General features: G+C 42.9%; 2 protein-coding genes across 3 annotated transcripts in view; one reads left to right on the forward strand and one right to left on the reverse strand.

Annotated features, from left to right (window-relative positions):
* The window catches only part of LOC108097954 (innexin shaking-B), a 140,354-nt gene that overhangs the window by 41,926 nt on the left and 81,662 nt on the right, over positions 1-16,766 (reverse strand). For both annotated transcript variants that reach the window (XM_017200561.2, XM_017200562.2), the window contains one exon: positions 13,242-14,154. The gene's annotated coding sequence lies outside the window, so the exon portion shown is untranslated. The remainder of the gene's footprint in view (positions 1-13,241; positions 14,155-16,766) is intronic.
* Positions 6,864-10,586, forward strand: LOC108097952 (glycerol-3-phosphate acyltransferase 3). The gene is given in 3 exon segments (XM_017200557.2): positions 6,864-7,009; positions 9,097-9,990; positions 9,993-10,586. Coding segments are annotated over 2 exon segments (1,323 nt in total). The 5' UTR covers positions 6,864-7,009; positions 9,097-9,119; the 3' UTR covers positions 10,445-10,586.

The following is a 16,766-nucleotide window of genomic DNA, read 5'->3' on the forward strand; positions in this document are numbered from 1 at the left end:
CACATAGGTACAGCCCTATATAACCCATGTATATGTACATATATACATATATATAAATATATATATTTGTGTATATGTATCGGAAGGTAGAGCTGCACCTGGGCAAACTCTTGAGTGGTGGGCGGCCAACAGAATGGGCCAATTTGCGATGGCCAAATGGTCTTTGGCCCTAAGTGCTGGTCAAAAAAGGGGTGAAGTTGCGAGGAATAAAATCGCCGGGACATAAGTTGTTATGGGAACATGGCTCGTTTAATAGCTTATGATTTTAGCCGTTTTGGCATAACAAATCAGAGTATTTTTAGTAACCATACTTGACTAAATCTTAGTGGAAAGCTAAGAGCAAATAATAGCATCTAATGGAATGCATAATAATAATAATAATGCATCAAATGTGTTGACGAACTCGACAGTCAATGGTCTTATTAAATAAGTTTATCTCGTACAATGACAATCCAGGCATTTAAGTCAAACTAATGAGATGCAATCGGAATGCCGTTATCGAATGCTGCAAACTCAATCGAGAAATTCCCAGTTCGAATGAATAAAGGAAGTAATTTTGCACACATGTTAATAAAGCAGATGCCAATTGAATTACTTGTTTTAAGCAGCTTTTGGTAAGCCCACACCCTTTTGACCCCAAGACTTGGGCTTAAATATGCATTACCATTTGGTGAGTAATTTTCTTAATTGTGCCTGCAGCCCTTGGCCTGACCTCTGCCCGCAAATGATGAATTTATACAATATTCACTTAGGCGCATAATTAATTCCCATTGAGCCCCATCGCCCACCAGTGCGTATGCGTAATGAACAAATGGGCGTTGCAACTGGAAAATGTTGCGTTGCCCGCCAGGTAAACAATACTTTAAACATTTTTAAATACTTATTAAAAACTTTGAAACGTTTGTACGGGTAGAGAAAAGAGGTTAAACTACCCTTTTACTAACATTACAAATAATAAATTTCAGAATTGTTATTAAACAAGAATAGAAGAAGGGATGGTTTTTTTTCAGTGCATCAGTTCATTGTGCATTGCCTGTGATGCAGAAGCGTTGCAAATTGAACAGGCAATTGATATGCCAGAGATCTGCCTAACATATTCCTTATTGATTTATGCCACCCACTTGAAAAGTTTTAATATTTTAATGCTCCCCCAATGTTTATTTTATTGCCCATGAAAGTAAATAGCTAGCCAACTCCGCCAGATACAAGTGTGTTTATATATCCCCCTTTATGTATATGTGTACATACATATATACATATATGTACACGCACATCCATATAGAGAGCTATATAGCTATATATGGCACAGAAATCAAAGAGGGAGCCGGACTCCGGTGGACTTACAATGAAATTTGCATAAAGCGGTAAACAAGTGAAAGCCTGCCTTTGCGATATTAAAAAGCCCAGCAGGATATTGCGAAATGTGCAGTCAACGGATCGATCGATGCGGCCAGAGTTTCCGCCCTCCCGGCATAAACCGCTTAAGTATTGGACTGTCAAAGGGACCGCAGTGTTGTCACATCCATCTGGGCTTACCTTCCTGTCGGTAGATTAATTTCTTAATAGTCGCTCAATTTGCATGTGCAAAAAATGCAGTGTCTTGTGCTCTGTGTTTTTAGCTGATTTTCAATTTAACTTGCCTGAATTTTGGTAACAAAATATTGCCTTTTCAGAGCAACAACAAAACACAACAGAGGGATTAAAGTTAAAAGAAGATAATGGATTTTTCTTCATTAAACTTCAAAGGAGTAAAAGCCACAAAATGCAATTAATTCTGGTCATAGATTAGGTCTTAAATACATATTCTTGTTCAATCATAAGCTGCATTTTGGAGCAAATAAAATTTGTTCAGCATTTTCTTTTTACGTCCCGCTTTAACTTTTCACCAAAAAAAACTAGCTGCCTTGACAAATTTCCAAGTCCTTTAAAGACCCAAAATGTAAAGTGCAAGGACGACTTTTGCCATCCACTAAAACTTGGCATTTATGCTGATGTTGTGCCCCGCCCCTGCCCCGCCCACTGCTCCTGTTTCGCCCCCTTTTGCCCCCCTCTCCGGGGGCTGCTTGTCATTCAGCTCCTCAAAACAGCACAAACAGCGGCAGCAATTTCCATATTTGTTTACAAATACAATATACAAGAAGCACACACACGCAAAAAGAACGAGGATGAGAGGACTCTCTTCATTGAAAGTTTAAATTCTTCTTTTGTTATTAATATTTTCCGTACAAAAAAAAGAAAACAAGAGAAAGAGAAGAAAAATCCAGCGAGTTAGGAAAACTTTTTTATATCTGCGAGGGTGTGCCCCAAAAAGTATGCTCTAAAAAATAGAAATTTGATTTAGGCGACACATTATCTTTTATTTTTTAGATTTACTATTCAAGCTGCCCTCGTCGTCACGCAGGCTGTGTCTTCGGGGAAAAGCCCAGCTTTTCCCGCTTTCCCATTTTCCCAGCGACTGCAGCAAAGTTATGCATGTCTGTGGGTGTTCTTCGACGTATCAGTGTGTGTGTGCGAGTGCTGGTATTTACATGCTTACATTTCATACAAGCGTAAGAAAATATTTGCAGTTATATGTGTGTTTCTTTTTTTTACCAAACTAAACTTTTTGTGTGTACTTTTGTTTGGTTTTCTTTACACTCTTTTCCCCCGTTTTTCTCGGGTTTACTTTGCAAGTAATATTTGGAATTTGCATAGCAGGGGCACAAGATTTTGAAGGATGTCAGTAAATCCAACTTAAAGACACAGGCCAAAAAATGTAAAGCTAATCGAGCCAGTGGAAAGCCCCAAATAATTCTTCATCATCATGTTGAATATGTAGAATTAGCAGAAAGGGTAAAAATATATTTTTTATGAGTAAAACTTGCACACGGAAAAAATAAGCAATAATCAATTGTTTCTGTTTAGTTTTATTGTAACCACTTTTGTTGGCATTAATTAGTATTTTGCTTCCTTTTATTTTTTTGTTCTGGCTTTATAAATTTGTTCTCTGTGTGAATAGGCAGTTTCTGGAGGCCAAGTCCGAATGTCAAGGAAACTCAGCTCAGGGCTGTCAGACAGGCCGAAAAAAGCAAAGGCTGTGCACAAACATTTAACAAAATTAAACAGAAAGGACGAAGGACAACGGACTAACCCTCGGAGGCATCGATTCTACAAGCTTTATTTACATGTCATGCATATTTAAGTTGATTTCCATTTATGTTTCAATTTATTGTATGCACCCCACTCCGATGAACAAAAAAAAAAAAAAAAAGAGGAAGAAGAACATAGCTCCCCAAACTTCTATTTGCAATGGCAGTCAAGCTAATAAAATTTGCAATGCATGCGACGCTTGCATATGAAATACAATTAACAAATTGCCGGAACGGATCCCGAAAAGAGCAGGGCGAAAAGAGCCATAAGCGAATATTTGCCATCTAAAACCCCTTGCCGTCATCCCTCAAGCCGAAAATATTGCATTCGAAATCAATAAAATGTGCACTGGCAGCTCACCCGAAATGGAAAATTGCAAATGGCAGGAAATGAAATGAAATAAAGTGGGGCGGCGGCAGCCGAGGAGGAAAATGGGGAAAAGGCAGTACGTGTGAGTTCAGTTACCTGAACGAACAAACTGGGAAGTGCAGGAAAGTGCAGGGAAACCCTGCGGATTTCGGAGCAAGTGCTGCCAAAGAGCAAGAGAAGGCTGTACAATGGAGCATTTGGGAGCCGGCAAGTGGCAAAGTCAAGTTCGACAACCGGGGTCGCAATGATCGATTTTGGGACAAGGCTGGCACATGTGACCGAAAATTGGTCAGGTCTTTGGAACTTGTTCATTTCGAAGAAATTAAATCAAAATACAAAAAGGTTTTTATTACCGAATTTACTGAATATACACAAAAAAAACATAGTTAGAACTAAAATTACAAAAAATTAAAATGTTTGTTTTCACTGTATTAAAGAACTTAATTAATCATTTCGAAATTATAAAGCTCAAAAACCAAGGCAATAAATATTCCCGAGGGATAAAATAATCGTATGGTTTTGCCAAAGTTTAAGCAAAGCGGAAGGAAACTTGGCAGCAGTGTTGGCCAAGTAAAATAGCATCGACACGAAACAAGACGGACATTAAGAGGGGGAAATTCATTTACTCGCGAATCTTTCGCACACTTTATTGACTCGGTCACGTGAGCGGATTTTGTGAGTCACGTTTCGCGAGTTTTTCCACACTCTCTTACCGATTTTCGCCCATTTTGCCGTTTTCCCTTAGCGCGCTTTTTATGGCCAAATTTTACCTTTCAACTTTAATGATAAAAGTTTGCAGCTCTCTTTCGCTGGCTCTCTAAGCCATAAAAGACTTATTGCAGCAGCGGCCTAACAAGGTGATGCAGTGGGGCGGTGCCAAGTGGGTGGCCCTCGGGTGGTGGGCTTGGCCAACTTGGGTGGCTTCTGTCCATGTGCATTGGGCAAGCCATTCGTTATGGGCCGAGCGTTTGGACGTTTTCGAAATTTATTACATTGCACCGACAAGTTTCGCGTGTTTCGCCTTTGCGCCTACACTTCACTTAGCACCGAACCACCCAGCCACTGCACCACCACTGCACCACCACTACTGCTGAACCACCGGTGAACCACCGCTGCACGACCCGCTGTAAGCACCCAATCCTGCAGGTGAAGTGCAACTTTTTGCACCTAAGAAATTCTCCGCGGCAGGAATTTCCAGTAATAAGTTGGGAGGATGGCGTTGACAAGCCCCGAAAAGCGCGGCTCAAAACGTAAACATCGTGAACGAGTCGTCGTCTACGTCGTCTGACTGGCTTTTTCCCCCTCCCCGCTTTTCCAGCGTATTTTTGCCACCCTTTTTTCCCGGGTGCATTGACCCCCGTTTTCTCTCCCACATGGAGGCGTTTAAAAAAAAAAAAAAAACTTCGAAAAATGCAGCCAGCTAAATGATGGGAGGGTCGGGGAAAATGGCTGGGCGGACGGGAAATTGGGGGTCGGACAGAGCAGTATACATCCTTTGCTCTTCACTTTTAAAGATTTATATTCAGCATTTACAGCGATTGCAGCTTTGAATACTCTAGGTTTATTTGTAAATTAAGCTTCGATCGAATTTAAAGTTAATTGTACTTAACTAATAATTTATATTATTTGTTCTGTGTCTGTTTATTAATAATTGTGGTTGTACAACGAAGATTTTTGTAATGTAATTTTTGAATCTAATAGCATTATATAATTAAAAAAAAAATGAAGAGCATTTGGTAGTGCGACTTGAATGCCATTGCACTACTTATTACGCCTGCAGTTTTGCCGGTTCTTAGTCAAAATATACGCCGGCTGCCGCATTTTCCATTTCCCCATTTCCCGAACGCTTTTCATGTGCGCTCAGACGCAAAAGTCAAAATGTTTGGTTCAATGAACGTCGAGGGTCCGGCGCTTTAATGCGCTTTAAGGACCTCGCCAACGGGGCGGCTGAGTGATAAATCTTTATCACTTATTCGGGGATAAGCCGCTCTACTGGCCAAATTGATTAATTGCCGCAAATAAACGAGGCCTCGAGAATGGATGATTGGCAAACTGCTCGATGCGGCCGCAAATCAAAAATACATAAGACGATTTTCCTTCCCTTTTCTTTGGCTTTTCTGACAACTTTCGTCACGTAGCGTCCATCAGGCGGAAATAATTTATCAAAAGCGTGGAGAGCAAGGCGGCGACGGCTTATATTAAATAATGACTTGATGGCAGGAGAGACCCCAGCTCCACATAATTAGGCGATGGGTCCTCTTCCGGGACTAATTAAAATGCCCGCCGCTCGACAACAGAAAAATTATAAATCACATTTCTTGTATTTGACTCCAGTTTCATTATGCAAATGTTGGCGGTGCGCAAACAAAGTGATAAATCGGATAAAAATTTGCTATGGGCTTGGAGGCGCTGGGATCTGGTCATTTTTCTGAAAATCCACTTTTGGCAAATCTTTTCAAAAATTCCAATCCTTTCAAAATTTGCAAAAAATTATTTTTCAGAAAAGTAACCAGATCGCAGCACTTCTAAGCCCATAACTTTTCGTATTTTTATCCGATTTACAAGTGGTATACCTTTATGCAAAAAATGGATTTGCAGTGACCAAATCCCAATACTCCTATAACCATAACTTTTTTTAATTTTATCTGATTTATGAGATACAAAGTGCCGGTGGCTTTTACCACCAAGTGTCAAAGGGATTTGAATTGCGAGCTTCGCGAGTTTCGAGGGTCAAATGGCAACACTTTTTTAATTAACTTGGCTGTGAAACAGCCGCTTACAAACTTTCAGAAGGGATGTTGAAAAAAATCGTTAGGAAATTATACATTTTCCTCGACTTTCGAGAAACGTGGGATAAAAAACTTATGGAAATAATTACCCAAAATTATGCTAATGCGGGGTGTTGGCTGAATGTTTGCCCATTGTCATTATTCAGCTTGATTGTTTATTTTATTTAACTCTATGATGCTTGCTTCTCATAACAAATGGCTTCGCTTGCTTATTATTTGTAATTTGTTTACGTCTGCGCTTTGTTTATGTAGCTTAACACAAATGAATTCATTAAAATGTAAATACATACACACCATAGAATAGATATTGTTGAACAGTAACAAACAATCTTGGCTTGATTGTTTTAAAGTGTAAAAATATATTCAATTTTGATGCAACACTTAAAGCAACTTTTATACTTGTTCCTGACTTTTTATTCCGTGCTTGAGTGCTAACAACTTCCCTAATCTCATTACTTTGAGCTTCTATTTTTTTGGTAAAGCGTAGGCTTTTCATAATCTAAACAGCACTTCCACAGTCATTTTCCCCGATTTTCCCCCGAGCCCCTCACCCCTTGACTCACACACTCACGTAGTCAGTTGGTGAAACGTCAAAGTCAATAAGGAACAATTTTCGGAAGCAGTGTGTTTTTTTCTTCTTCACCGAGCCATAACAAAATAAAATCGGGCGAATCAGACAGACGACGACATCGAAATCGGAACGTGGCAACAACAACAACCAGGTGAGTGGCGGGCTTTTCTTCGCGTTTCCCCGCTTTTTAGCCGCTTTTCCACCTGAACCACACACACACCCACACATACACGCACAGAAAGAGAGAGAGAAACACACACACACACACACACACGCGACTCGCATTACGCGCAACTTTTTAAAAGTCAGGCAGAAAAATGTTTTTTAAACGCTAAATTACTTTTGAATGGCAGGTGGGCGTGGCGGCGCCTCGTCATGTGGGCGTGTCGCAGCGGCAGCGTCACAATTTCATTTTGTGCTTCCTCATTTTCCCCACCCCCATCCCCCCTTCTCGACCAGCGCTTTTCCACCGCTTTTCCGCGACAACAACAAGCGCTTTGTCACAAGAGGGGCGCTTTTTTCGTGTAACGTCTGAAGAGCGGAAATGCTTATCCCAACACTTAAGCGTCACGTGCTGCCGCAGTCGCTGCTGCGTCGACGTCGACGCAGGTGTACTCTACCTGTACCTGAATTTATATATGTATATATGATTATGGGGCCTTATAATCTCATAATGTAACCAAGTCTCAGAGGCATTGGGAAAAGTAGAGAGTACAGGTGATAAAAGCAAGTTAATGTTTTCAATATTTTAAATTATTAAATAATATAATATAATAATAATATAATAACAAATTTAACATCATTTTAAGAACTTGGGAAACATATAGATTTAAGGAATGGAGCCACTCATTAAAATATAAATATTATTGGAAATTATAAATACAATGAAAATCAACCTTCCAAAACACAGATGGAAATTCAGATATATGATATGATATCATTAATAATATTATGATATTATTCGACTGCGTAAAACATGCTAATCTACTTTAAATATTAAGTTCATTAACCATTCAGTTTTTCACTGGTTTTCAGGGTATGCTCTTGGGCTGGGAAAGCCAACCTCTTTCCCTAGTCACAGGTGCCCCTCTTAATTCCTCGCTTTCGGCAGTTAGAGTATTTAAATCTGTCCGGCCTCAGACTTGCCAAACTGTGCCACGCAGATACTTTCCCGCGCAGAAAGCGCCTAAGGTCGTTGTCGTTGTCGCTGTGGAAAAGTGGAAAAGCGAGGAAAAGCCGGGCACCCAGAGAGACAGGTGAGGAGGATGGAGGCTAAGACTGGGGGGAGTGGCGAGTGGGGAGTGGGGAAAACACCCTGTAGGTGTTTTGAATGTTTAGCTCAAGTGGCTTTTTAAAACACATTCTATGCTAATTAAGGGCCCGGGCCCGAGCCTAAATGAGTTGTCGTTGTCGTTGCCGTTGCCGTTGTTGGTGACGTTGACGTTGCCTGTCGTCGTTGTTTGCATTTGATAAGCCAAGATTGTTGCCAGCCAATGTAATCAATGGGAGACGGCGGAAGGAAGCACCACCGAACCACCGAACCACCAAGGCAGCCGTCATCATCGCTCATTGCGTAATCCTCGAGGAGCGGTGGCGAAATCGCAAAACCCCCCGCATTTAATTAACGAATTAACAAAGCCAGAAGTTTCTGTGGTTTTTAAGTGATTTCGGGTCGCCCGAAGGCAAACATTTTGCGGCCTTGTTATGGCATAATTGAATTATTGCCATATGAAAAAACAAAAAATGGGCTAAGACCCCAGCCCAAAAGAGCCGAGCCCAAAGACCCAAAAGCGTCGCAGGACGGACTAAAAGTACAAAAAAAAAAAAAAAAAAGGGAAGACGACGGCAAAGTTTCTTGTTCGCTTTCTTATTTTTTCCTTCACATCTCGGGCTAAATAAATCAAAAGTCTTTTGGGGCGCTTAACACAAGAAAAAAAAATATGTTGAGAAAAAACGGGGAAAAGCGAGGCAAAAGGCAAAAAGTCGGCGCCAAATTGAATTAGGACTTTAATTGCCATATTTGTGGGTGAACTCTTGAGAGTATCTAGCAATGCAGTTCGAGTAGAATTATTTATGTTTGTTTTCTTTAACTGGGAAGTAATTTTACCCTGTTTAAAATTTCAAGGGTTTAGTTTGTTTATTTTACAAATTCGTAAATCCGGATAGCCTTGCTTTTATTTCTAGTCGCGTCCCCGGTCGCCTGCTCGACAGACTTTAGTATTTTTTTGTTGTTTATAGAAGTAGGAGCTCACACTTTCCTAATGACGAAAATTATCCCAATTGAAGTCGGTCTAGGAATGATCATTCAAGCGGTCGTCGGGATCGTCCTTTTGTGGACCTCCTTCTTCTGGCTGCAGAGTCGCTACCTGGACATCCTCGAGTTGCTCTTCACCTGGATCTCCGAGCAGCTGGAGATAACTCGCATGCGGCAGGCTCAGGAGGAACGCCGTCGCCTGGCCAAGAAGTGGATGCCCATGACGAAGGGGATGGAGGACAAGCAGAACCAGAAGGACACCAACAATGATTCGGACCACGGGAAGCACAAGAGAAGTGATGGCGGAGAGATGATCTCCACTCCGCCGATCAAGAACCGCTTGAACATCCGCATGGAGCAGTGCTGCGATCTGATTACCTCCGGCTTGGGTCTGGTGTTGGAGGACGACGTGACCCAGCGTTTTGTGGCCGCTCCTGCTCCCGCTGGCCAGTGGAACCTCCTCACCCGGAACCTTCGCCAGCGGAAGCGCTACCTGAATTGGCGGCTCCGGTTCGCTTGGTTCTTGAGTTGGCTAACTCGCTACGTGTTGCTGCTGCCGCTGAGGACAATCGCCTGCTGGATTTGCCTGCTGATGATCAGCGGTGTCTCCGTTGTGCTCGGCCGCATTCCCGACTTCTGCTTCAAGCGGCAAATAGTGGAGTTCGTCCTGCGGCAGTGCTTTCGCATCACGGCGGGCTGCTTGCCGATGATCCGGCGGTTCCACAACACGGAGCACCGACCCACCATGGGCATCTGTGTGTGCAACCACACGAGTCCGCTGGACGTCCTGGTGCTGATGTGCGATGCCAACTACTCGCTGACCGGTCAGGTGCACACCGGCATCCTGGGCGTTCTGCAGCGGGCTCTCTCGCGGGTCTCCCCCACATGTGGTTCGATCGCAAGCAGCTGGCGGATCGCGAGGCTCTCGGAGTGCTCCTCCGCATGCACTGCTCCTCGAAGGACCGGCCGCCGGTCCTCATCTTCCCCGAGGGCACCTGCATCAACAACACCGCCGTGATGCAGTTCAAGAAGGGCAGCTTCGCCGTCAGCGACGTCGTCTATCCGGTGGCCATTCGATACGACCGGCGTTTCGGCGAGGCCTTTTGGGACAGCACTCGGTACTCGATGCTCCGGTACATGCTGATGGTGGTCAGCTCGTGGTGCATCTGCTGTGACGTCTGGTACATGCCGCCGTTTAGCCGACGCCCCGATGAATCGCCCGTGGAGTTCTCGAACCGCGTGAAGGCCGCCATCGCCGCCCAGGCGAACATCGATGATCTGCCCTGGGATGGGAACCTCAAGCGATGGAGTCCGGTGAGGGACTGGCAGTAGTTACCCCCCAACTGAAGCACTCAGCATTTCTTTCTCAAGTGTCTTGTAATTTTATAATGATCTGTTACAAGCGATCAAATTAGGTTGACGCAAATTATTGATGCAATAAAAGTAAATGACTGCTCGTTGGTCATCAAATGTAGTTGCTTACTTTCATAATTGGATAATAAAAGAATTTAAAAATATGTTTACTCTTGTGGATCTATGATACCACCTTGTAAGATAATAGATAAATTACTCAAACAATCCAAGAGGTAACTTTATCAGCATCAAATAATATAGTTGTGTATGAATAAGAAATCAAGTGAAGCAAGTGACCTTGTCTAGGTACTTATAAAATTTCAAAATAAAAAGTAAATTATTTGGTATCAAGTTAATGGGCTTAATTTACCCGATCCATTTGTTCATTTTATATACGTATTTCACCTTAAAGTAAATAGTTAATAGTATTTTTTAGATTGGATGTACCAAACCTCCGATGAGTGATGGTTCTAGGTCCTTTGGGAAGGACTCTACCAGGTGACCTTAGATCATTAGAATGGAGGACATACCGTTTCGGCTGGACAATCTTTCGCTCGCCGTGGCGAATGGAGGCGTTCGGTCCGTACCGCCCGAGGAGGGCGCTCTGCGATTGGGAGACGCCGCCGGCGGCGGAGGCGGATGCCGCTGTGATCGCCGCAAGGCCGCTGCGCAACGAGGTGCAGGTGGCTAGATCTCGTGGATGGGCGAGCCCGTAGGCGCCGAAGGCCGACTGAGAGTGGACCGCATAGTCGAGGCCCGGTAGCTCCAAGGAGGCGATCGGATGGATGCGGGTCAGCGAGAGGGTGCTCTCTAGCACGGTGCTCAGGAGCGGGGCGCTGCGCAGGGATCTCAGGCTGCCGCGGCGCGTGAGCGTGTCCGGCTTATACATCCGGTTTTGGGGGGCCGATTGACCCCCCGCCTCCTGTCCGCCGACTAATTGCTTGTCACCTTTCCCTACCCTTTCCCCTTACCCCCTTTTGCTTTCTCCTGCTGCCTTTCTCCTGCCGCCTTTCTCCTGCTGCCTTTCTCCTGCCGCCTTTCTCCTTATGGTGTTCCACTTGTAATTGCCGTAAACGGTCGGTTAGTCCGGCAGTCGCTTTATGAGCAATTACGCTGTTTATTGTGCAAAACGCGCAGGTCACGCAACTATTTAGCCCTCGTCTTCTGCTCGCTTGCTGGCCTCTGGTTTTCCTCCTGCTTTTCCTTTCGAGCTGCTTTGCTTTCTAGTTTTTCCTTATCATCTGTTATCTGCTTTCCAGCTTTCTCAGATTTTCTTCTACTTTCTGGTTCTTTCTGCACTTTTCTTTTACAGTTTTTCTTGCTTCAAACGAAACTCTGGGTTAATTTGCAAATTGGCAAACCTGCTGCTTAATTTCCAGCTTTTTTTTTTGTTGTTGTTGCTGCCATATGTCTGCTTATGTTTGGCTTTGTCTCCCGGTTTTCCCTTGCGTGCTTTTCCTTTTGGCCAGCCTGCTTTTCCAACTTGGCTGCGTGTTGGCGTTCTGTTGGCACAAATGCTTCTACAAATTGCTCGTCGTTTTGTAGTCGTTGGTGTTGTTGTTGTTGTTGTTGTTGTTGTTGTTGTTGTTGCTGTTGTTGCTGTTGTTGCTGTTGCTTTAGCTGCTTTGCATACAAGATTTGATTTGTCAGATTGCAGATTGCCATTGCGATTGGGAGTGGACACGCGGGGTTGCGCCCGACTAAACGAATATGCAAAGTGGGTTGGTTGGAAGGTTGCTTGGTTGGTTGCTTGGTTGGCTGTGGGTGTCGTGTCGCAAGTGGTGCACAACTAATTGATGGATGGCAACTCGCAACTCGGTCTCCGTCGCCCAATGGGTGCATTCGCGGCAGCTGTCGACTAAGTGATTCATCGAAAGCAGCCCTGATGGATGGCACTTGACACTAGTCGCTAATCACTAAGGGCCATTCACTAATCAGCCCGACGCCCTAATGAGTAACTCACTGAGTTCTTCAACTCACTTACTTACGGCTGAGTCCTTGTGAATACTCGAAGTTGTGTATAAATTCAACCCGACCAATTTGTAGCTTTGTATTATTTGGTTTCTACTTTTTGTTATGTCTCGATTTGTTGCTTAAATAATTTGGTTTGTTTTTACAGAATTTAATTGGAACACTACTAATAATAAAGGCAACCTCTAACAACCCTTACCATCAACAAGTGTAATTTATTAATTGGAGTGTTCACGGCAACACCTTAATGAATAGCGTTTAATCACGAAACTGCTTCAGTTAACGTGCTTTGCTCAAATTAATAATTCACTCATCAGGATTTCCTTTCACTATTTAGCATGCCACGTGAAAAGTAGCTGCAAATACTAAGCTTCCTAATTCATAATGCAAATACGATTTGTTTACTGTTCCATGAATGTAAGGTCGTACTAGGCTGACTGAGATTCAAAGGTGGCTTTTATCATTGAGATGCGAAACTAGTTTTCACACAGGGGAACATATTTACAAGTCATTTTTAAACTGCAAGACTTTTGGACTTGGATGCATGACAACTAGTTCTTTTTTGCAAAGGGATTATATTTACAGTTCAAGTACTTAAAACTAGTAATGTATAGAAAATATAAATGGAGAAGGGGTGGGCATTTTGTAGGTTCTAGAAATTGATAAACCTAAGAGAGGCAACGATTAAATTGCCTTCTTTTGGTTATCAAAATAAAGTACTTAGAACACAGCGAAAGTCCCTTGATATATATATATTTTTTATATATAGATTATATAGCATGCTAATGATTTAAGCTAGACTCACTTGTGTCAAATCTAAACGAACGATGATGAACGAACGTTGATCTTGATAATGGCAATGGCATTGGCAGTGTTGGGGGCGTTATGCTGTTGTTGTTGTTGTTGTTTTTGTTGCTTTTGTCGATTTAAGTTGTTGATCTCGTTGATTTTTTTCTTGTTTTGGTTTTTAGTTGTTGCGGGGCAGCCCTTGGCCGCCCTCTCACTTTTGGTATTTTTCCCACTCGATTTTCCTCTGCCGTCCGTTTTTCCTCCTTCGATGAACACTGAACACTGCACTTTTATTTTGTTTTTTTTTTTTCGGTTTTGAGTTTTTGATTATCTGTTTTTACTTTTATGAAACTAGTTTTGAGTTTTGAGTATTTACAATAATGTGCATGTCTTGATTGCTTGCTATTGTATTTCTGTTTTTTAACTGATGATGTGGGGGGACAACGACAATCGAGCACTGTGGCACGATTGATTTATTGAGTGTGTGACTGACTGACTGACTGATTGATTGACTGACTGACTGACTGACTGACTGATAGAACCTACGTGTGAAGCCGCAACGAATCAAATGGGCAACCACTCCAATCGGGTCTCGCGATCGCAATCCTTGCGCCCAGGGTTGTTCCTGACTTGTCCAGGGTTGCCAGCTCTTTCTCTGGCCATTTGCCACCGAGTCCAATCCATGGTCTTCGTCCTGCGTCCTTCTGCGCCACTTCCGCCTACTCCGCCCCCGGAATCCGGAATCCGAAATCCGAATCCGCTCACTCACCGCCGCTCGCACATCTGCCTCGCCCTCTCTTTCGCACTAGCGTCTGCCGTCTCACTTGCTCCTGTGGGCGTGCGTGCGAGTCGGCGTGGGACAGTTGGAGCCACGCCCCCAAAAAAAAAAAACAAAATACTTTCAGCTGTCCTCATAGACACTCGACGATCTGAAACGAAATCGAGAAGAAGAAATTGGTAATTTTAGCAAGGATAATAGAATTTAAGATAATAATTAGTAATTGTTTATTTATCCATTTTTGTTTTTTTTTTCGAAAATGCAAACCCAATCATTTATTTATTAGAAATCAATATCAACTAATGGCTTGTCAACATTTTTGCCATAGATTGATAATTTTGTAAATCTCCTTAATATTTTACGATGCCACAAATAATCGATAAATATGAAAATTTTCTAATCGTATTCCGTTTTTTCGGTAACTTTTTCGTGACCTATCTAAAATCAGCTGAGTTGAAGAGGCGAAAAATGTTGCCAAATTACTACAGATGCTGTCCACGTTTGGGTCATTGGCTGTGTTTTCCCTACCCCAACCACCGTTTTCCCCAGATTTTCCGTCATTTTCCACTCAAGCTGTGTGTGGGGGCGTGGACCGCAGAATGTTTTGAGCCACTCAAATGCAGCTCCCTTCCGTTTTGCCCGCTTTTCCTGCGGGCCGAATAAAAGTGGGCGAGAGGGAAATTTGTGCCCAACAGCAAAAATAATGAAAGTATTTGCTTTGCTAAGCACAAAAATATGTCAAAGTAAATTTCTCTTCATTTTTTTTTGCCTCGACTCGACCTGCTTCGTATCCTTTGGCTTTAACTGTGTGTGTGTGTGATGGTGTGTGGGAAAGTGGGTGGAAAAGTGGGAGTGGCAGTGGGAGTGGTTCACTTAGGTCGCGTTGCCTGCGTTGAAATGCGTCGCACGTAGCCATGTAGCAGATTTTCTTTTTAATATTTATACGCCCCCTCGCAGCGAAAAACTGCTGCAGTTAGATACTGGCAGTGCCAGTTACTTCTGATATTACTGCTCCAGCCAGTGGCACTGCTTACGGCTCGAACTCCACGGCGGTTTGGCTTTTTTCGGGATACCCTATACCAAGGAAAAGCTGGAGAGGTTCCCCATTTTATAGGCAGCTTACATAAATAAATGTTAAACTATTCATAGTTAAATTTCAATTAAATAACATATATATGATACAAACAGTATGTATGATTTTTCAAGAGAGAATAATCTTGGATAAGTTTGATTTTCAAAATGATCTTCCATTCATTCACAAGCTAAAAGCTACAGCTTTTCCAGGGTATTTCCCATTTCGTTTGGGCTTTACTCCACTTCGTTTTCCACGTGCTTCTTTTTTCGCTTGCCTCGTTTTTGCTTAATGTGAAGTCGTTGCGGCAGTTAAAGTTGCAGCAGCGCTGGCAGAGGCAATTGTAATTAACTTTTAGATGGCTTTTCTGAGTTTTCCCCGGCTAGTTGGGGGGTCGGGTCGGGTCGGGGAAATGGGAAATGGGAAAACTAGTGCCGCTGGCTTCTTGCAAATGAAATGCGTATTCTTGGCCTCAAGGAGCCCTGGCTGCGTGGCTTTTCCCGCATTTTCCCCGCCTTCCTTTTGCAATTGTAATGAGATTCAAGCAACACGCACAGAAATGGAAATGCGAGACAGCGAGGGCAGCGCCATTCTAAGCCACTCCAAATGGGATTCTGCAGATATTCAGGCAATTTCATTAGATCATCTCGGAATGCGTCTGGTCGCAAATTATTAAAGATTGTGAACAAAAACAAGTTTCTCATGTTTCCTAAAAACTTTTTATTGCTATCCAGAATAAGGCCAAACCGAGTTAAGTTTAGTTTTATTTCTACATTAGTATTTATATTTTAGAGAAGTTTAGTTTATTTATGTAATTCGCAGGAAACTTGAAAAATTCTACCATCACGAAATTTAAAAGTTAAGTTGTGGCTTCTACAAGTGGAATTGCAATAAAATCGTATTTAATCGCAAATGTCACTTGCTTTGGCATTATTTAAGAATCCTTTGCGCAGGTCCCCCGAGTCCTTGGCCAATTTAACCCCATCAGGAAGCGCTTTGTCTTGGCGTCAATTGCTCTGGAGTGCGTGCTCGAGGGCAATGAATTGCTATGATTTATGTCTCCGCTCGAGACGGAATTTACATTTGCTGGGCTTTAAAATTTATTCCAAAAATGCCCCGCGGCAGCTGTCAGACAAAAAAAAAAAAAAAAAAAGAAACAGAGGCAAAAAAAAAACAAGGAAAAAAGCGGCAAAGTTAGGCTGTGGAAAATGAAATCGAGGCAGAAAAAGACCCATATCATGCGGCTGCTGTTCCCCTACGGTTTGCGATATGATATATCACGATTACTGCTGACTATTGCTTATTTTGAAATCCGTTCCCAAGCCGTTTCTGCCTCGGTTTTCCCGCTTTTGCCGCTCTCCCCGCCCACTTTTCACCCAAACCCACGAGTACATTCTTGTTGCGGCTTGACAAGTAAACAAGCGAATACATCAATCAACCGCACGTAGAAGGCACACAAAAGTGACAACGTGGGTGGCCCCCATTCCTTAAGACTTCTGAGGGGAAAAGGGAAAGGCAAAGGGAGACAACCCTAAACATAACCCTAAAAAAAAGGCGAATTCGATATGCACGAGTCGTACGAAATGAAATTTCAGACATCACAAAACGACGACGGGAGTGGAATGGGTTGTAAAGAAAATAACTTAAGCCCTTTACCCACGATACACGCACACACATGAGTGTGTGAAAAT

The sequence above is a fragment of the Drosophila ficusphila genome, unplaced genomic scaffold (assembly GCF_018152265.1).
Source record: "Drosophila ficusphila isolate 14025-0441.05 unplaced genomic scaffold, ASM1815226v1 contig_197, whole genome shotgun sequence".
Classification (NCBI taxonomy): Eukaryota; Metazoa; Arthropoda; class Insecta; order Diptera; family Drosophilidae; genus Drosophila; species Drosophila ficusphila.